This window comes from Dasypus novemcinctus, chromosome 3 (genome assembly GCF_030445035.2).
Source record: "Dasypus novemcinctus isolate mDasNov1 chromosome 3, mDasNov1.1.hap2, whole genome shotgun sequence".
NCBI classification, from domain to species: Eukaryota; Metazoa; Chordata; class Mammalia; order Cingulata; family Dasypodidae; genus Dasypus; species Dasypus novemcinctus.
In genome coordinates this window covers 171,229,632-171,251,064 of record NC_080675.1, presented here as the reverse complement: position 1 = coordinate 171,251,064, position 21,433 = coordinate 171,229,632, and the positions used below count along the sequence as shown (strand labels likewise).

At 42.6% G+C, this 21,433-nt stretch overlaps 1 protein-coding gene across 5 annotated transcripts in view; it reads right to left on the bottom strand.

Moving 5' to 3' along the window:
- The window catches only part of WDR93 (WD repeat domain 93), a 50,640-nt gene that overhangs the window by 14,870 nt on the left and 14,337 nt on the right, over nt 1–21,433 (bottom strand). For all 5 annotated transcript variants that reach the window (XM_058294685.1, XM_058294687.2, XM_071214370.1 and 2 more), the window contains exons 5-11: nt 15,331–15,409; nt 14,561–14,676; nt 12,307–12,345; nt 6,604–6,688; nt 2,360–2,531; nt 931–1,001; nt 334–420 (exon numbers count right to left, since the gene is read on the bottom strand). In XM_058294685.1, the coding sequence (XP_058150668.1) occupies nt 334–420; nt 931–1,001; nt 2,360–2,531; nt 6,604–6,688; nt 12,307–12,345; nt 14,561–14,676; nt 15,331–15,409 (649 nt within the window). The remainder of the gene's footprint in view (nt 1–333; nt 421–930; nt 1,002–2,359; nt 2,532–6,603; nt 6,689–12,306; nt 12,346–14,560; nt 14,677–15,330; nt 15,410–21,433) is intronic.

Genomic DNA, 21,433 nt, shown 5'->3' with positions numbered 1-21,433 from the left:
GCTTCTGGTCTGCAGGCCATGGGGCTGGGCTGGAGCTGGCCTTCTGCCCCTAGCCCTCCCTCGTTTGACCTTAGCTGCCTCAGCAGCCCTAGGGGGCCGATTCTGGGTTTTGTCCCTTTTGACCTGCCATCTTTAAGAAACAGACAAACATGACAGGTTGGGGCCAGACCCGTGGGGTCACACCGTAGCCACTGCAGTCACCCACTTCTGCCCGCACAGCTCTGGGCCCCCCACAGTGGTGTGAAGGTGCCAGTCACGTGATCTCAGCTAACCTAGGAGGAAGAGTCCTGAGAGCGCTGAGCTTAGGCCACTCCCCTCTCAGCAGTTACCTACCGACTTTATCCTTCAGGGTTCGGTGGAGGGAATAGAAGAAGAAATTATGACTTCCGGTCCAGTGTATGCCAAGAACGCAGGCCACTCCTGGAAAAGAAGAGAGGAAGGGGTGTCACGTAAGAAGTCTGGAAGGCCGTTGGTTTGCACGGAAAGTGCTTGCCCAACAAGGAAGGTGGTTTGAGATAAAAATATGATTTGTTCTAATGGGCACCACCCAACAGAAGGCTGAGCTTCCCACGGAAAGGGGCTGGACTCCTCCTAGCGCCCGTTTGCCTTCCTGGGTAAGGAGGATGGTCACCGCTGCCACTTGGTGCTTTTATATCTTCTAGGTAATTCATGTCACTTGGCTGTCAGTGTTTCAAACTCTGCTTTCTACAAACAGAATTCCCTTCAGAAGCAGCAGCTTGAGGAGACATGTGCTCCTGCTCTCCTGTGTGGCAGCCACTCCCTCAAGACGGTGCCAGGGAGCCAGGGCTCGGGCCACACAGAAAAATAAGGGAACCCTGGGCTTCATGGGTGCCATGGGACCTTCTCCTGGAAGGCATGCTGAGGGCTTTCCAAGTCCCCAGGAGAACCTCCTGCGTCACGGTCACGTACCTGAGGGGCCCCTGGCCTCGGCTGGCATTGGAATGACACTGCTAGGAAGGAGGAAGTGGAACGTAGCTGTGCTGGGAAGGAAAGGGGCACTGATCAGAGATGTGGGGGTCTGCTTGACAAGGAGAGCAGCTGCCAGAGTCCTGGCAAGGAGGGCAGTCATGGAGAGTCAGGACGGCCCTTCCCATGGGCTCAGGGTGGCGAGGCAAATCGCATTTTATATGCTGGTCCTGGTGGGCCGCGTGGACCATGGACCTCAGACCTAGGAGAGGGCAGGGTGGGCCGAGCTGAGGGAGTCACCATCCACGTGGACTCCCGAGCCAGGAGAGGCACAGGGCAGAGGCGGTTCCCTTTGGAGAGGCCTGGGCAAGACCCCTTCAAGACCAGCTGTGGAGGACGTACATCCAGACTCTCTTATCCTGGGGCAATATAACCAGGGGGCGCGCCGGTCAACTGGCTCTCGAGGAAAGCAAAACAAAACAAAAAACACCCCAAAACCCTACCCTTGATTTGTACAGTTTACAGATTTCCACGGTGGATATACTCCCACCAGGGACAATTAGCTGCAGTCTAACCCCTGGCTTGCCCAATCCCCCCATCTCACTAGCCGGTGGAAGCTGCCCTGGGACACCCCTGAGCCTGGTGAGGGCGCCAGGTCAGGTAACGGGGGGTGGCTGCTGGGGTTCAGCCTGTTTGAGTCCCGAAGTGGGAAAATTCGAGGGCTTGTGGACAGCAAGATGAGGGGTTTCCCTGCCCACATGAAAACGAGAGATTTCCCGAGACCCAGAGCAGCTGTGAGAAGGGCCGGTTCTAAAACCAGCTCCACCAGAGGTACTCCTCAGGCTTGGGCTCAGGTCCTCAGGTCATTATAGCCCGGGATTAATGAGCCTCCCTGCTGAGCGAGACTAGAAAGTAGTAGACAATAAGAACCACACACATTTACATTACTTGGAGAAAACTGCCAAGAGTGGTGGCTGAGTTTTGTTTGTTTAATAACATAGATAGAACCTAAAACTCCCCCTTTAATGCCATTCAGATATCTAATTCAATGGCAGTCAATTACAGTCACAATGTTGTGCTACGAGGTGACTGAGTTTTACTTCTGTCCTTAGGAATTTCTGTGTTTTCCAAATTAAAGTATTTTTAAAAAAGAGATGATATAAATAAACCTAAAATACCCTCTATATCTAATTTCTAGATATGGATTCCTTCTTTTAAATTCATGATGGGAGCTTTTGTTTTAGCTGTGTTTAAACAGTTGCCATACAATTTTTCAAAAGATTTGCTGGACTACCCTGGAAAAAAAATTCCCCAAGCAGAAAGCGCTTTCGGATGTTGGATGAATTCAGGGCCTTGGTTGATTCCCGCGGGAGCCAGGAGAGGCGCAGCTCTGGGCCCCCGGCGCTCGCTGCGCCTCCCTGGCCCCGCTCACCTGAGCGGCTCCTCCTCCCACTCCCCATCCAGGTACTTCTTGTAGGAGGCGTTGAAGATGGCCTCGTGCTGCTCCCACTGACTGTCCTTGATGAAGTGGTTCTGCCCGGAGCCCAGCCCACAGCAGTCCTCTACCTTGGCGAAGACTTCCAGGGGGCTTTTAAAGGTGGTGCCTGCGTTGAAAATATCCCAGAATTAGTCATACCCCTGCAGCCCCCCTTCCCGGTTTCCTCCTCCTTTCAGGCCTCCCAGCTTCCTGCAGAACCCAGCCCTGCGCAGCGTGTGTCTGAGACCCCAGTCTTCTCCTGCCTTTCCCCTACGCTGCCCTCTCCCCCGGCCCACGCGAAGAGGGGCTGCTCTCCCTCCTCCCACCTCCACGTCTCCCTCCCGCAGTCATTTCCTCTGCTTCTGACTGCGGAATCTCTGCAAAGGAGGCCAAGGAAAGGTTCACGATGCCCTAGGGACCTAGGGACCTTAGGTTACTGTCGCTGACTCCCCAGCAAAGCAAGACACACGTGTACCACTGCTACGCAGCCACCGCTGCAGACCCACGCCACCAGGCCTCCCCAGTCCCTGCTACGCTTCTGGCATCCCTCTGCCAATCCCTGTTCTCGTGGCTCAGCCCGTTCCCAGTAAGCTTTCGTTTCTTTCTCTTTCATGTTCCTAAGTCCACAGTAAAACTGGGTGACTTGTTTTCTGGGTTATCCCCCAAGCATCAGAACTCTGCTCTCTGTGGAAGGTGACCAGGAGGTTCCACAGTCCTCCAGGCCCCCTCCCCAGAGGCAACCACTGATCTCAGTTTCGTGCAAAACTTTCTAGAGGGAGAGTCCCCTCTCCCTTTTTAAAGAACAAACTTTATCACATACTTTATAAACAAATTGTAGCACTAGTAGTTTCCTACAGTGTGGTTCCAGATCAGTGGTGCCGGTGTTATCTGGGAACTTGCTAGAAAAGCGTATTCTCAGGCAGCCCAGACCTACTGAAACAGAAATCCTGTGGGTGGGGCCCAGCAACCTGGGTTTTAACCAGTCCTTTAAGTGATTATGGTGCAGCTTAGGAATTGCTGTTATACTTTATACTGCTTCCTGTTTCATTTAAAATAGCTTGGAGATCACGTCATATTGTTACTATAGCTCATCCTCACTGTTTACTTTTATTTATTAAACCCTTTTCTTATTGTGAAATGTAACACACATTCAGAGAAGTGCAAAACAATGTTGATCTTGGTAAACTATTACGGAGCAAACATCTGGTATCCCCGACTCAGGTCAAGGAGTAGAACGCTGCCAGCTCCCTAGAAGCTTCCAGAAGGCCCCTTTCCAATCACCAGCCCCTCTTTCCACTCTAAAGGTAACCACTCTCCTAACTTATGGTAACCACTTCGTTGCATTCATTTACACTTTAACCATCTAAATATGCATCTGCAATTATAGCTTCATTTTGCCTGATTTTGAACGGTGTATTAGTAGAACTGTATGGAATTAATTTATAATATTATTTGACATTATGTCTGTGAGACATCTCCATTTTGTTGTGTATAGCTGTAGTCTGTTTATTTTCACTGTGTTACAGTCTTCCATTGAATGAGTATGCTATAATTAATGTTCTACTGTTGATGGACACAGGTTGTTTTATCATTTGGGGTTATTAAAAAAATGGCACTCTTTCCATTCTCACACGTGCCTCCTGGTTCACAAGTGCTTGCAAACCTATCCGGTGGATACCTGGAAGTAGGGACATGAACTCATCCTGTTCTGCTCAGGACTTCCCTTTTTTTTTAGCACTGAAAGTACCACGTCCCAGGAAAAAACCTGGCAGTCCCAGGCAAATTGGAATGATTGGAAGCCCAACCTAGGAGTGTAACCGCTGGGTTATAGGATATAAACTATCTTCAACTTTACTAGATAACACCAAACTGCTTCCCAAAGTGGCTGTATCAATTGTTCCACATCCTCACCAACACTTGCTCTTGTAGGGCTGTCTAATGGTGGGTGTTTTTTTAAGCTGGTGCTCAACCACTGAGCCATATCAACTCCCCTCGTTGGATCTTTTGTTTGTTTTACTTGTTTTTTTTTTTTTTTAAGGAAGCACTGGGAACCAAACCCATGACCTCCCATGTGGGAAGCAGGCACTCAACTGTGTGACCCACATCTGCTCCCTCGCTGTGGTTTGAATTTGTATTTCCCAGATGACTAATGATATACTCATGCTTATTGGCCATTTGCATATTCTATATTGTAAATGGCCTCTTCAATACTCTTGCCTGTTTTTGTACTGAATTATCTGTCTTTCTCTTAATAATTTGTAGGAATTCTTTATATTCTGAATATTGAGCCTAGTAAATGGTACAGATTCTGCTTTAGTACTAGAAAAACCCAGTGCAGTTTAAATACTAAGGCCTTGTGTTATACCTTATAAAGCTAGAAAAAATTTAGTGTAACTCTTGTTCACGTCAGAGGCATGCAGAGGTACAGATTTAACAGATTTAGCTCCACCAAAAATGTTTAACTATACATTCCCTCACTTGTTAGCTGTATCTTCACATCCAGCATTATCTGTACCTTCGAAACTGTACTACCCCCTCTAATTCTCATCACCCCAAGATTACCCAAACCCAGGTACCTTGCATATTTTAAGGTTAACTGATGAAGCAAAAAAGTAATTTTTCTGGACCTTTCTTGGAAATGTCATCTTAATGATTAACTTTCTTGTTTCAACCGGTATAAAAGCTGTGAGGAAAAACTCCTCCTGGGGAGGCTGATTTGAGATTGTACGTCTCTGGTCTCCCACCAGCAAATAAAGCCACCTTTCCTTCCTAGCCTAGCCTGGTGGGTCTGTTTATTCTGCTGCACTGAGCAAACAAACTCAGCCGAGGACCACCCCAGCCCCTCTTCACTGCAAATATCTTCTCCTATTCCTGGTTTGACCCTTCCTGCTCTTAATGATTTTTGTTAGAGTTTCCCCCTTACAAGTTTTGCAAGGATTTACAGGTCATAAAGCCGTGTCTCCATCCCGATCTACTGAGCAAGGTGCCCACGTGCGAGGACAGCGTATTTCCCCCTCAAGGATGAGCCATTGCACAGTGGGAATGGAGCAGATAAGGATGATTAGAAGGGCTTAATTTTAATGCAGTCAAATTTACCCAAATTTTCTTTTACCGTAAGTACTTTTTCTTGTTTAAAAAGTCTTTTCCTACCCCGAGGTCAAAAGATGCTGCCTTATATTATTTTCTGAAAGTTTCATTGTTTTGCCTTTCATATTTACTTCTACAATCCATCCAGAATTCATTTTTGTGTATGGTGTGAGGTGGGGGTCAAGTTTCATTCCCCCTCCCCCGCCCCGTATTGACAAGCAGCACCATTTAATGAAAGGACCATCCTTTCTTCACTGCTCTGCAGAGCTACCTCTGTCGTGTAGCAACTGTCCACTCATGCCTAGGGCTGCTTTTGGCCCTTCTCCCCTGTGTTGTTGACTTCTTTTTCTACCTTGCATTGAGTACGGTAGCTTTATAATAAATCTCAGTAGAGCAAGTCCCACCACCATGCTGTTTTACAACAGTGAACTGGCGATGAGTGTACCATATTTTCTCGAACTAATCTTCTGCCTCTATCAGCAATGCTGCAGTGAACTTCCTGGTCCATTTATCTTTGGGATCGTTTGTGAGTACTCTGTCTTCTACCTACAATGGACGTCCCTCTGTTCCTCTTGACCTACTCCCACTTATTCTTCAAACCTTGATAAAGTCTTTCCTCTTCTCTGGGCAGAAGTATTCACTCCTTTCTCTGTCTTTTCATGATCTGGATGTTCCCAGCGCTGCACTTATTGTGCCCTTTAAGGTGATTTTCTCCTGGTCTCCTTTGCTAGACCAACAGCTTCTAGAGTGCAGTAGCTAAGTCTACCTCGTGTTTCTGCTTGGTGCATTACTGACACTCATTAAATGCTGATGAATAAATTTAACACCTGAATGCAGGAACAAATGAACCCTAAGCAGCCCTCAGGAAAATGGTCTCTTTCCTGACTTTCCAATCATGTTAGTTAGCTGCAGCCTTCTAGCATTTACATTTTTTTGTTTGTAGGTCCCAGAGCTTATGAGGTTTTTAAAATTACTTCTTTTGAATCATGATTGCAATTTAGGTATTGCTGCTAAGAAAAAGAAAATATGGGAACTGTGGAGGAAGGTAAAGAAGGAAAAAAACTGAAAAAACAAGTGCAAAGGAAGAAGAGCTTTAGCTGAATCATACTGACCTGTAACTGGTTTAGGTGGCTTGATCTTCATTATGTAAACTGGAAGACTCAACTTAACATCTCCTTTAAAACAAGTGCACACATCCTGCAAGTAAATCAGAGTTTCTCAGGACCCTGAATGTAGGGCCTGTCCTGTGAGCTACAGCCCCCACTTAGAGAGGCTAGAATGGGGTAAAATGATTAGTAACTGGGAATTATTAAACTCTCATTTTAGCTGGCTTGGGTGGGGTGGTAAATGGCCAGAATCAGAAGTTTTTAAGTAGCCCCCGCCCCCAATTATCATCTAGTGTTAACTACTATCTGTGTTCTCCTCAACAAAACGAGAATCGTTTCACACTCTTATTTCTCTCCCCTTCCTTTCATGCCCTAGCTTTCATCTGGGATTTTAATTCCAGATTGTGCGTGCTTTAACAATTACCTTTATTTAGGTTTAACAGTAAATTTTACTTGTTAAACAACTAAGAAAATGGACAAAACATCCGAAGCAATGGTTTTCAGACACCAGAATAGGCCATGCAGGACAGTGATCCTTGAGACAGAGGAAACAAGGCGAGCTCTGCAGTGGAGCCCAGCAGGCTCCCTGAGTTGAGGAGATGGAGTTTTGGGGAGCTAGTGTTTGCTGGGCAGAGTACCAGATTATAGAGAGATGAACGGGGTGGGGGGTGGGGGAGATGCTGGAGCTCTGCGGAAGGTCCCCTCTAGTCTTCAGGTGTGATCAGCACATGCATATGTGGAAACTATCCGAGGCCACAGGAAGAGTCACCTGATGATCCCCAAAGATCACAGAGCTAAGAATAGTTCCTCTTTGCACTAGCCAGAGTGTAAAAAACCTCCTAATACCTGGGGCATTGGGTAGAGTACCATAAGGGCATGGTCTTAGTAGTGAGGCCAAATGATGACAGGTTGCTTTGGTCCCACCTAACATAGCTTAAAGGCAAGCTTTGGAAGGATCAGACTATTTCCAAGTAAACTAATTGCATCCCAGAGCAAGGCTCAAGAATATATATTTTAAAATACAATAATAGCCAGTATTCAACAAGGTAAAATTCACCGTATCTGGCAGCCAATGAGAAATTAGCAGGTGCAAAAAAGCAGACAACAATGACCCATATAATCAGGAGAAAAATCAATCACTCAAAAGTGACCAAGTATTCAATCACCATCCCCAAATCCTCAAGATTGAGGAATGAACAAACATAAGGGGAGAATGCAACAATGGAACAAAGTAGACTTACCATTATTCTAGTAATGGAAGAACTTGTAACACTGATATTAAGACAGGGGTCACCAGAGGTTCTAGGGGAGGGAGAGGGAAAGGACTAGGTAGGACATGGGCATTTTGGGGTGCATTGGAATTGTTCTGCATAATATTGCAATGATGGATACAGGCCATTATACATTTTTTCGAAACCTATAAAATTGTGTGATGCAAAGGGTAAATCATGATGGAAACCACAGACCACGGTTAGCAGCAATGCTTCAATATTTGTTCATCAATTGTAACAAATGCACCACACTAATGAAGGACGTTGTTAATGGGGGAAATGTGAGAGGGGGACGGGGTGCAGTATATGGGACTCCCCTCTATTTTCTATGTAAGTTTTATGTCATTTAAAACTTTTTTTAAAATATAGAAAAAAAAAAAAAGGTGACCCAGAACTGATAGAGATGATAGAATTAGTAGACAAGGACACTAAAGCAGTTACTATATCTGTATTCCATGTGATCAAGGATAGAAGACAGGGAAACGGACTTTGGCCCAGTGGTTAGGGCGTCCGTCTACCACATGGGAGGTCCGCAGTTCAAGCCCCGGGCCTCCTTGACCCGTGTGGAGCTGGCCCATGCGCAGTGCTGATGCGCGCAAGGAGTGCCCTGCCACGCAGGGGTGTCCCCCGCGTAGGGGAGCCCCACGCGCAAGGAGTGCACCCATAAGGAGAGCCGCCCAGCGCGAAGGAGGGAGCAGCCTGCCCAGGAATGGCGCCACCCACACTTCCCGTGCCGCTGACGACAACAGAAGCGGACAAAGAAACAAGATGCAGCAAAAAGACACAGGAAAAAAAAAGGATAGAAGACAATATTAGCATGTGAATGAAAGACACGAAAGATTGTTTAAAAGACCCAAATAGAACCGAGATGAAAATATACAGAATAGGATTAACTGCTGAAGAAAAGATTCACAAACTTGAAGACATAGTAATAGAAACTATCCAAAATAAGCAGAGACAGAAAAAGATGGAAAAAGATAAGAACAAAGAATGAGTTATCCATGGGACAACTTCAAGTGGACTAATATACCTATATATTTATATATGATATATTTAGTTGTTGGCAGACTATAACTGGAGTCACCAAAGGAGAGGAGAGTGAGAGGAAGAGGCAGAAAGAACATTTGGAGAAATAATGGCTGAAAAATTTCCAACTGTGATGAAATGTATAAATGTACAGATTCAAAAATCAAAACAAACCTCAAGCACAAGAAAGCTGGACTTATCAAATAACTTAAAAGCAGTGATAAAGAGAAAATCTTAAAAGGAGGCAGAAGGAAGCAGATGTGGCTTAAGCAGTTGGGCACCTGCCTACCACATGGGAGACACCAGGTTCGGTTCCCAGTGCTTCCTAAAGAAGACAAGCAAGACAGTAAGCTAACTCAACAGGCTGGCCCAGCGAGCTGATGCAATGAAGAGATACAATGAGAGGAAACACAATGAGAGACACAACAAGCAGGGAATGGAGGTGGCACAAGTGATTGGGTGCCTCCCTTCCACATGGGAGGTTCCAGGTTCAATTGCTGGTGCCTCCTAAAAAAGAAGATAAACAGAGAGCAGACAGTGAGTGCAAAAAAATGAGAGGGGAGTTGGGGAGAAATAAATAAATCTTAAAAACAAAGAGAGAAAAAAAAATACCTACTGAAGAATAGAGATAAGATTTCTCATCCAAAACATGCCCACAAAACTTCCAATCAGGGAAGAGGACTTGGCCCAATGGATAGAGCATCCACCTACCACACGGGAGGTTCGCGGTTCAAACCCCGGGCCTCCTTGACCCGTGTGGAGCTGGCCCATGCGCAGTGCTGACGCGCTCAAGGAGTGCCGTGCCACCCAGGGATGTCCCGCGCATAGGGGAGCCCCACATGCAAGGAGTGCACCCCGTAAAGAGAGCCGCCCAGCGCGAAAGAAAGTGCAGCCTGCCCAGGAATGGCGCCACCCACACAGAGAGCTGACACAAGATGATGCAACAAAAAGAAACACAGATTCCTGTGCCCCTGATAAGGATAGAAGCGGTTACAGAAGAACACACAGCGAATGGACACAGAGAGCAGACAACTGGGGGTGGGGAGGGAATGGGGGGAAGGGGAGAGAAATAAATTTTAAAAAATAAAAAATAAATCTTAAAAGCAATAACAACAAAAAACTTCCTGTCAGCTTTTCAGCAGCCCCCACTTTCCAATATGAGTAGAAAACCAAGTATCACCAGACAAGTGAGAAAAGCATCTCATCTGAAAGACAGACACCAAAACAATTAGCAGAAAAAGAAAAATGGAAATGGGGGAAAAGGAGAATATACCTAGAGAAGAAATATCACAAATTAAGAGAAATATCTTCAGAGAAACCATAATGCAGTCATGAAATGAAAATAGTGAGGAAAAAAATAGTGGGAGGAGGGCAAATGTTAGAGACTGAAAAAGGGCTCTTGGAAATTAAAATATGAGAGCAAAAATGAAAACCTCAGTAAAAGAGCTGGGAGGCAGAGTTGATGAGATCTTCCCCAAAGAAGAACAGCTAGAACAACAGAAGCAGGGAAAACAGACCAGAAAACCTCAGATAAGGTCACCCAGCTGCAGGCAGCATAGACAGGATTAGAACCCCAGCAGTTTGCTGCAAAGTCCATATGGCATTGGTACAGAAACAGACAAGTATTTTAACAAAGCAGGACAGAGAATATAAATACATATATATATGAACAATAAAGGTGACATTCCGAATCAGCTGGGAAAGGGTGAATTATTCAAAAATATCTGTAGGACAACCTGGTTATTTGAAAGAAAATAAAAACAGTGATCTCTTGGGAAGCAGATGTGGCTCAAGTGAAAAACAGAGATCTCTATCTCACTCCAGTCACAAAAGAATCTCCCATATGAAATAAAGAATAAAATATCAGAAACAAAACTATGAAAGTATTAGAAGAAAACAGAGAATAACTTATTTATAACCTTGAGATTGGGAAAGCCTTCTTAAGTGCAATGACCATTAAGAAAAGGCTGGAACTGTTGACTATATAAAAATTTTTAAGTTCTTTATGACAAAAACCCCACATAAATAAACTAAAAGGAAACAACATATTAGAAGTAAATATTTAATGGGCAAAGGATACACATACGGGCAAGTCACAGAATTACAGAAGAGAAAATTTCATTGGTCAATAAAAATATGAAGAGATTGGTGAAAATTAAAATGAGATGTCACTTGGTCCCATCAGTTTGCAAAAAAAAAAATTAATAACATCAAGGTCAGTGAGGCTATGAAGATAGGTTAATTAAACGTAAATTTTCACACCATTTCTGGGGGACAGTTTGGTGGTATCCATATTAAAACAAAAAATATCTATATCCTTGAGAAATATTCAGATATACAAAGAATATACAAAGATTTTTATTGTATCTCATAAAAGCCCCAAATTGGGAACAACCTCAATATCATCAAAAGACTAATAGCTAAATAAACTACAAAACATCCATAATACAGATAGTTGAAAGAATGAGGTAGGTCTGTCCAACATAGAAAATTGCTGACAAATTGATGAGTTAAAAAAAAGCAAGTTTGCAGGAAAAAAATATGGAATATGATGCCACTTAACATAGAAAAAGTTTCCCACAAAACTATATTTTTCAAAGTTAAAGGAATATAAGAATATAAATATAAGCTAAAGATCTAGAAAACACATCAAACTAATCATGGTGATTATATCTGGAGAGGGCTGTCTTATGGAATTGACTGAATTTTCCCACAGTGATCTATTTACATATTACTTGTACAATTCAAAACATTTAAAAATGTGATTTAAAAAGGAGAAAAGGGGCTCTGAGAGCAACTTCCATTTTGGAAGCTCACCACTGCGCTCCAGACCCACCCCTGCGGGAGAGAGCACCATCCTCTGAGGTGTCCCTACGGGAGGTGCCCCCACGTCACCCGCCCTGGGGGAGGGCTGTTATTTTGGCAGGAGTATGCCCAGGTTTTATGATGCCTCAGATATAGACAATTTGAGGGCCCACTTTAGGAAAAAGCACACAAAATTATGAATCCAATATGCCCACGGCCACGCCAGTACCACAAGAGGGGAAATTAGAATGCAAACCCACAATGATCTCAAGTGCTTGTGGGTGAAGTATCTTACTTTTGCCAATTTTACAAAAATACATGACCCTGTGAGCACATTGTTAGGACCCTCCCAGGGGCCCACAGAATGAAAGGCCCTGAAATTTAAGTCTCCTTAACTCCAAGTAAACCTACCTGTGGACAAATGTTTTGGGTCAATTATCTTCAAGAGCAGAGGACATGAGGCACAAGATTTAGTCACAGTTAATCTGAAAACAGTGCCCTGGTGGAGTTACAAGTATATATGATATTTAAAGAAAACTTTAAGTCAAAATGGAAATCTCTAAATGCAATTTATCTTTCTCTGGTGATTTTCTTTAAAGTGTCTTACCGTTTCTAAATTATCTGGAGTGACAGAATCAGTCGGGTTCTGAGGAAAAAATCGAGAAATTAATTCACAACAGGTTTGCTGTATGTGCCTCCCTCCCCCTTTAGTCTTCTGAGATTCCTCTCTTCTCCCAACGATTCTTGTGAGAAGTGAATTTGTCCCCTAGATGTCAAGACCAAATTTAGTTGGTCCAATGGCCTGCAGAATTTTAACCCATGACGCCTATTCTTTAGGAGCTTAAAATATGGTTGGGGAAACAAGAACAAGAAATAGTTAAATTGAATATTTCTGATGGCCAAATATATCAGTGACGTTGCAATAACTCTAAATATAATTTATATTAACAAAAAAACTAACACTGTTATTAACATTGGTTGACTATTTCTCAGTGTATGAAAACTGAGTGGATTGTTGTGAGAAGTTACCCCCATCTTAAAATGTTTTTCCAGCTTGGATAATACATCAATCTGTCAAAAAATACATATCTTTTGCATACTGAATATGATACTACAGGGTTGGCTGATAATAGGCAACAGAATTCATGGTTTTAACAATCCAAAAACCTGTATCTAGTTAAGAAAGAAGGACTTTCATACACAAAAGGATAACGAACAATGTAGTATAGGAGAAGTGAAACAACATGAAAAGTGAATTTTGAAAACTGAATACACTGTATCCCAAGGAGACAGGACCATACGCCACGAGGAGGGTATTTCCTGGGGAGCAAAGGGATTCACTCGAAGCCCCTCAATGAGCACAGCAGTGAATGTGAGCCTCCATCTCAGTCTCTTACGTTAATAACATTAATAATTTCACTGATTTCTCTCTTTTTCTTTTTTTTCACTGATTTCTTAGCACCATATGTATTTTTTAAAATTTTTTATTTATCCCCCACCCCCATTGTTTGCACTCGCTATCTGCTCTCTGTGTCTGCTCGGCTTTTCTTTAGGAGGCACTGGGAACCGAACCCAGGACCTTCCATGTGGGATAGTGATGCTCAATCAATTGAACCACCTCCATTCCCTGCTTTGTTGTCTCTCTCATAATGTTTCCTCTTTGTATCTCCTTGTTGCATCATCTTGTTGCATCACCTTGCCAGCCTGTTGCACCAGCTTGTTGTTTTGCATGTCTTCTCCAGCAGGCACTGGGATCTAAACTTGGGACCTCCCACGTGGTAGGCAGGAACTCAATTACTTGAGCCACGTCTGCCTCCTGGCACCACGTGTTTTAAAGGGGTTCTCAACTCATATTAGTCGTTGGCAGTTAGAAAAATTAATAAAAGCACATTGAATAGATGAACAAATTAAGTCTTAATATTTATGGAGGAACTATATGTTAAAGACACAGTATACAAGGCCGAAGCATCACATATAAAACACATATAAAGACTATATGTTTTGTGTGATCTATGTATGTTTAAAAAAAAGATAAAAATAAAATTAAAAAATAAAAAAAAAAAAGACTATGGGGGAGTGGCTGTGGCTCAAGCAGTTGAGCACCTGCCTTCCAAAAGAGAGGTCCTGGTGCCTCCTAAAGAAAACAAATAAAGAGCAGACAAGCAAAAAACACAATGAGGAGATGAGTATAAACAATGAGCAAAAAACCCCCACAAAACAAAACAATGAGTAAACATGGAACAGATAATGAACAGAAACAAATGAGCAGAAGTGGGTGTGGATCAAGCCTTGAGCATCAGTCTCCCACATGGGAGGTTCCACGTTTGATTCCTGGTGCCTCCTAAAGAAACACCAAACAGACAATAAGCAGACAAGGAACAGACAATGAGTGCAAATAGCAAGCAAACAGATGAGGCAGGCATCTCAGGGTGAGGGGGAAAACAAGCTTAAAAAAAAAAGATTATATATATTCTTGAGTTTTGAGAACAACCTCTTTCTACCTTTCTGCCATAGTCTTGGAAATTAGTGTAATACAAGGCGTGGAAGGATTATTGCAGACCAGGAGGGAAAAAAATCAACAGAGGCAGGAGTCAGGACAAAAGACCCTCCTTCCAGAAAATGCCTGGAGTGGATTAAGTAGACAGGCAATTCACAGATGAGAGAGATACTGAGGTTGCCACTGATGAAGACATCTCTTATTTTAACCAAAGCAAATCAATTTGGGAGACAGGGGCCAGTGTTCCTGCTTCCTTCTCTCCTACAGCCTCTAAGAGGCCTCAGTCATCTTGAAATTCTGAGAATTTAGGCTAGATGTGGTCAAGGGGAGGGAGAAACATAGGGTGAAAACAGACGTTTCCTACCAGTTGCAGCTGTCTGACTTTTTTCTTGGGATTTGCAGTGAGTTGGGGGTACTCCACTTCCTTGAGCCAAGTGTCCTTGGGCAATTTATACACATCCAGCCAAACATCTCCGGCTCCTGTGTTGGGAAACCAAGGAGCTATTGAGTAACTACAAGCAGGCGACAAGTTTCCTCTGAGCAAAGGCCTGTCTTCTCAGAACCACTGGCACAGAAACCAGTCACCTCTGCCCCAGGCGCCCTGGAACAGCAACCTTGACAAGTTGCAAGTCATCACTTGCCAAATGCCTTTCCCATGGGCAGCGGCAGGGCAGGGGCAGAGCTGCTCCACTCAGGCCATGCCGTCTCAAGGAAAACCGGCTCTGCACATTCCTAAAACGGATGCAAAACAGTTTTTCACCAAATTGCCTGCCCTGCTCGGTCCCCATACTGTCTGCTCCAAATGTCTGACAGACAGTCATGCATGTCTGAGGAGGAAGGGGGCGTATATAGAATCAGTAACCACGACAGGCAGTGGCTCAGGAAAAGTTAGAATTGAGAAAGTGCCCCAAGAGAAGTCTTCTGACCTCTGCTTGAGATTTCAATCCGCGGAATGGCTGTGGGACGCTAGCCTGGCACGGGAACGTGCTCAGCTTCTACACTGAACACGTGCCAGCATGGGGAAAGGTTGCTCTCGCGCGGTATGGGGTCCTGGCGACCGGTTTCCTTAAATAAGTAATCGTCTGGAAGAGGCTGCAAATCTGAAGCCTCACGACAGCCTGCGGTCAGTCTTGCCTTGTAGGAGGAAGGCTGCGAAGTCCCCTCCTAGAGAGACCGCCATCTTCACACAGGTGGTTTGCTTGCTGGCATCCTCCTGGAAAGAAGAGAGAGGCTGCTGGAGTAAGCTCAGCCTCGTGCCGGGGAGGACGTGCTTCAGGCTCTCTGTGGTTCGCACCAGGGAACACAAATCCCTTCAAAGCTCAGGACGTGAAAAGATGCCTCAAATGGCCTCACACTTCCCAGCTTGGAATTGGAGAGGATGAAATGTACAGGAGCGGAGCTTGCTTTTCCGTCTAAAGGTTTTGGGACTTACTTCTTGGTTACCTAAATACTCCCAGGGAGTGGTGATTTCACACAGTCTGATCTCCTGGTCAGTTCTGCAAACCCCACAGAGCTATGAAGTCCTCAGTTATTTAACAGAGTTGAAATACGTTCTACTTGGCACTGAAAACTCTGGTGGGTTGCTGAATAAAAGGCTCTATCCAGACTACAGGAGAAACTGAATATAACCCTAGAATGAAAAGCACTCAAATTCTGGACCAGGTGTACTCAGTATGTATGGTTGTGCAGTATCTTTATGGAGCTTTAAGACTAGCAAAATAACCAGGTAGGTTAGTAAGCTCCTTTAAGGGAAACAACTAGTTTTTACCTTTTTTTATTTATATATTTTAGTACCAACTTCTTGTTACGGAGATTTTCAATCACACACAAAGATGGAGAAAACAGATGAACCCCCATGTCTCTATTACTTGACTCTCACAATTACCAGCATAAGACAAATATATCACCTCTCAGACTCATTAATTGAGTCTAAAAGAGACTAAAAGAATAACAATTCCTTAACACCACCTAATACCCAATCTGTTTTAAAATTTCCTCAATTGTTTCATAATTGGATTGTTCAAATCAGGATCCAAATGAAGTCCACGCATTGTATTTAGGTAATGAACCTCTTAAGTTTCTTTGAATTTATCAGAGTTCCTCTACTTTTTTTTTTTCCTTGTGCCATTTGCCACTTATGTGTTGAAGAAACCAGGTCATCTGTCCTGTGGAATATATATATATATATATATTTTAGGAGGTACCAAGGATTGCCTACATGGGAAGCAGGCACTCAATCACTGAGCTACATCCCCAATGAGAGTTGTTTTTTTCATTTGTTTGTTTTGTTTTGTTTTAGGAGGTATTGGGGGGATGATTAAAAAAAAATAGATACTGGATTATGTTTGTAAATTGGTCTGTTTATCTGCTTATTAGATTGTATTAGATTCAGAGGTTTCACTTTTACTTGATTAAATAATGATTAAGGCTTTGATTGGGCCATGTCAGTAGGATGTTGAGTCTCTGCCCCCTTGGTGAGTGGTAATTCACAGAGAAAACGACATGGTAGAGAAGTTAGAAGAGTTTTGATATTGGAGCCCCGGGAAGAAAACACATAGAGAAGCAGAGATGTGAGGAAGGAGAGAAGGTTCCATTAGAAATGGCAGAAGGCCTGGGAAGAGAGACAAGCTATTTGCCTGACAGCTTACAGCTGACCTTGAGGAAAGAGCAGAGCTGCTGAGCCAGGAGAGAAAGGAGCTCCAGGAGAGAGACGAGACTTGTCCCAGCCTATTGGAAGAAGCTGGGATCATGGAGCCTTGGAAAGAGGAAGAAGCCTAACCCTTGCAGACTTGCCTACCATCTTGCATCAACACGTGGCAACAGAATTTGGTGAGGGAAGTAACTTATGCTTAACAGCCTCGTAACTGTAAGCTTCTACCCCAAATAAATACCCTTTATAAACCTAACAGAGTTCTGGTACTTTGCATCAGCACCCCTTTGGCTGACTAATACAGCATCTTTTCCTCAACCTAATGCTTTCTGAGTTTCCTTCATACTGTTTTGTCAGTAGTTTATTATGTTTTATTGCTGAATAGTACTCCATTGCATTAACATACCACAAATTTTTACTTCTTCTCCAACTGTTTCCAGTTTTTTAGTATTATGAATAAGGCTGCCATGAACATTCGTCAACAAATCTTTTTGTGGACTTACGTTTTCATTTCTCTTGGATAAATATCTAGGATTGGAATTTGACAAGTCATAGGTTTAACTTTATGAGAAACTGCCAAATTGTTTTCCAAAGGGGTTGTATCATTTTGTACTCCCTCCAGCAATGCACGGCCTTGCCAATATTTGGTACGGTCTTTTCCATTTGAAGCATTCTAATAGGCATAAAGTGGTATCTCATTGTGATTTTTAACTCGAATTTCTCTGTTAACTAATGATATTAGGCCTTTTTTTTTTTTTTTTTTGGCTATCCATGTCTGTTTTAAAATGTCAGTCCCTGTCTCTTGCTTATTTTTTATTGGGTGGTTTGTCTTTTTATTATTGATTTGGAGGATTTCTTCATGTTTACTGGATAAAAATACTTCAAAAGATATATTTATTGTAGATATTTTCTCCCAGTCTGTAGCTCACCTTGTCATTTTCTTAATAGTATCTTTCGATGAGCACAAGTTTTAAATTTTTTAACAGCTTTACTCGAGGTAAAATTAACATGTACTAAACTGCACAGGTTTAAAGCATACCATCTGAGAAATCCTGACATGTGTCTACACTGGGGAAACCACCACGGCATTTAAGACAATGAATATATTCATTACCTCCAAAACTTTTCTCATGCCCTTTAGTAACCTCCCCCTCCTTTCTGCTCTCCTTCCTCTTGTCCTCAGGCAACAATACATCTGTTTTCTGTCACTAGATGAGTTTGCATTTTCTAGAATTTTATATAAATGGAACCAAACATTCCATTGTCTGACTTCTTTTCCTCAGCATACCTTGAAATTTATCCATGCTGTTGTGTTCATTAATAGTTCATTAGTTTGTTTTTATTAATTAGCAGTATTCCAGTATGGGTATCTACAACTTGCTCATCCATTTACCTGCTGACAGACATTTGGGTTGTTTCCAGGTTCTAGTTATTACAAATAAAGCTGCTATGAACAGTTGCGTAGAAGTCTTTGTATGGACATACAAATGACATTCAATTTTTATTGCACAAGTACCGAGGGGTGGAATGGGTGGGTCACATGGTAGGTGCACATTTAACCTTTTAAGAAACTATGGAAGTGGTTGAACCGTTTTCCTTTACCACCAGCAGTACATGAGAGTTCCAGTTGTTCTTCCACAACAATTGGTTTGGTTGGTCTTTTTTAATTTTAGGCATTCTAACACATTTGTCTGTATCATTGTGGTTTTAGTTTGCATTTCCCTAATGACTAACGATGTCGAGCATATTATTTGCTTCCCATGTATCTTATTTCATGAATTGTCTTTTCAAGTTCTTTGCCCATTTTGGGAAATGGATGTGGCTCAAGTGATAGGGCTTCTGCCTACCCTACAGGAGGGCCCAGGTTTGATCCCTGGGGCCTCCTGGTGAAAAAAAAAAGAGAAAGCATGCCTGCATGGCGAGCTGAGGGCCCACGTGGCAAGCTGAGTGATCACGTGGTGAGTCAGTGACCATGCAAGTGAGTCACACAGCAAGATGATGACACAACAAGGGAGAGACAAAGGGGAGAGTCAAGGTGAAAAGCAGCAGAAACCAGGACCTCTCTCCACATCAGAGGTCCCCGGGATTGAATCCTGGTGAATCCCAGAGGAGAAAAAATGAGAAGAGAAGACAAAAAGAGAAATAGATAAAGGAGATCACACAGCAAATGGACACAGCAAAAAACAGCAGGGCAGGGGGAGGGGAAGGGGGAAAAGAAATAAATATTTTTAAAAAATTATTTACCCAGTTTAAAAATTGGATTGTTTGTTCTCTTATTTTTGAGTTTTATATATTCTGGATATAAGTCCTTTATCAGATAATACAATTTGCAAATATTTTCTCCCGGTCTATACCTTGTCTTTTTATTCTTTGAAGTGTCTTTTTTAGAATAAAAGTTTTTAATTTTGATGAAGTCCAGTTTATTTCCTTGATAGACAATGCTTTTGGTGTCATAGCTAAAGAATCTTTACCTAAGCCTAAGGTCACAAAGAATTCCTCCTATGCTTTCTTCTAGAAGTTTTATAGTTTTAGGTTTTACATATAGGTCCATGAACTATTTTGAGCTCATTTTTAAAATGTATGTGGTGTGAGGTACAAAAAGTTTCTAATTTTTCTTATGAAGGCCAATATCAATTTTTTCTTTTATGACTAGTGCTTTCCATGTCTTAAGAAATCTCTGCCTGTCCTAAAGGTGCAAATGATATTTTCCTGTGTTCTTTACAAGAAAGTTAATGGTTTTAGTCCTTATTTTAAGGTCTAGAATTTATCTCAAATTAATTATTTTTTGCTTTGTAATCAGTCTGCTAAGGAGACATTCATACATTTCAAGAATTGCTTAAATTCTGCTATATGGATTTAAGCATGTAAACATATGATGACTTCTATGTTTTTTTTAAAAGATTTATGTATTTATTTATTCCACACACACACACACCCCATTGTCTGTTCTCTGTGTCCATTTGCTGTGCATTCTTCTGTGTTTGCTTGTCTTCTCTTTAGGTGGCACTAGGGACTGGTCCTGGGATCTTCCAAAGTGGGAGAGAAGTGCTTAAACTCTTGTGTCACATCAGTTCCCTGGTTTGCTGCATCTCTTATTGTCTCTCCTTTGTGTCTCTTTTTGTTGCATCATCCTGCTGTGCCAGCTCTCTGCTTGGGCAGCTTGCTGCATGGGATAGCACTCCTGCATGGGCCAGCATTCTTGCGTGGGATCAGCATCTCTGTGTGGGCCAGCTCCCGCTCGGGCCAGCTCACTTTGCAGGCCAGCTTGCCTTCACCAGGAGGCCCTGGGAATTGAACCCTGGACCTCCCATATGGTAGATGGGAGCCTAATCACTTGAGCCACATCCCCTTCCCTATATGATGACTTTTAAACATACAATTAAAGTTAATTATAATTTGCTAGACTACCAACATTAAATTATAGTGACTTGGCGCATACATTAAATGGTTTAAAGTGAGCCTAAGGAACACCTCCCTATCATATACACGCAAACTTCTCCTCCTCCATGGGAATCTCTCTTCATCTTAACTTCTAAGGGACCCAGCTTCTGCAATCACTATTCTGGGGCTTATCATGGTCCGAAGAGAAGGGGTAAAAAAAAAAAAAGAAACCAGGACTGAGCAACAGATGTATATAGGAAAAAAAAGATGGCAGAAAAGACAGGAATGCAACTATACAAGTGCATGCCCCTCAAGAAGGAGCATATTATGATAAACTCCTTCTTAAGAAAGCTATCATTTCTATTACTGATAAAAGATTAAATTACATAACTGTGCCATCTTGCTATCTTCAAATATCAGTTGAGGCAATAGAATAAACGCAGAAGCATCACAACAAATTCCACTTAATACAAATAACCAACACTTCTCTACAACCTTTTTTCTGACTGCCAGTTAAATCCAGGGTTTTTTTTAGCAAATCAATTCTATTGATACATATTAATAAAGCATAAATTCATCCAAAGTGTACAATCAATGGTATTTGGTATAAACACATATTTGTGCATTCATCCCTGCAATTCAATAGTTTTAATAGCTTAACAATGAAGGGTCATACACTGAAGTCAATACACATACCTATAGCTGGCATTTCACTCTAAGCTAGTCCACGCATACAGTAAAAAATGATTACAAGTCATGGCCTAACAAATGCTAATGGGACTTTTTCTTTTTTTAAAACTAAAAGTCATTTTCACAAGTTTTAAGCTTCGTTTTGCACTCTGAAGTCCTCACACTTTGTCACACATCACACTTTGTATAGGGCAAAGTCAGAGCCTTAATATTTGAGTTTACTCTTCACTTAACTTTTGTTTTTTAGGTACCGGGGCCAGGGATTTAACCCGGGACCTCATATATGGGAAGCCAGCTCTCAGCCATATCGGCTCCCCTGAGTTGGTTTTTCATTTGTTTGCTTGTTGTTTGCTTTTTGTTGTTTGCTTTTAGGAGGCACTGGGAAGCTTATGTCCAAGAGAAGCAGTCACACAAACAAATGAGTGTGAGTGGAGAAAATGCTGTACTGGAAATCAAGTTCAAAATGGTGATGGCACAAAGGAGGGAGAAATCAACTCCTCTTGGGGATGTCAGGGA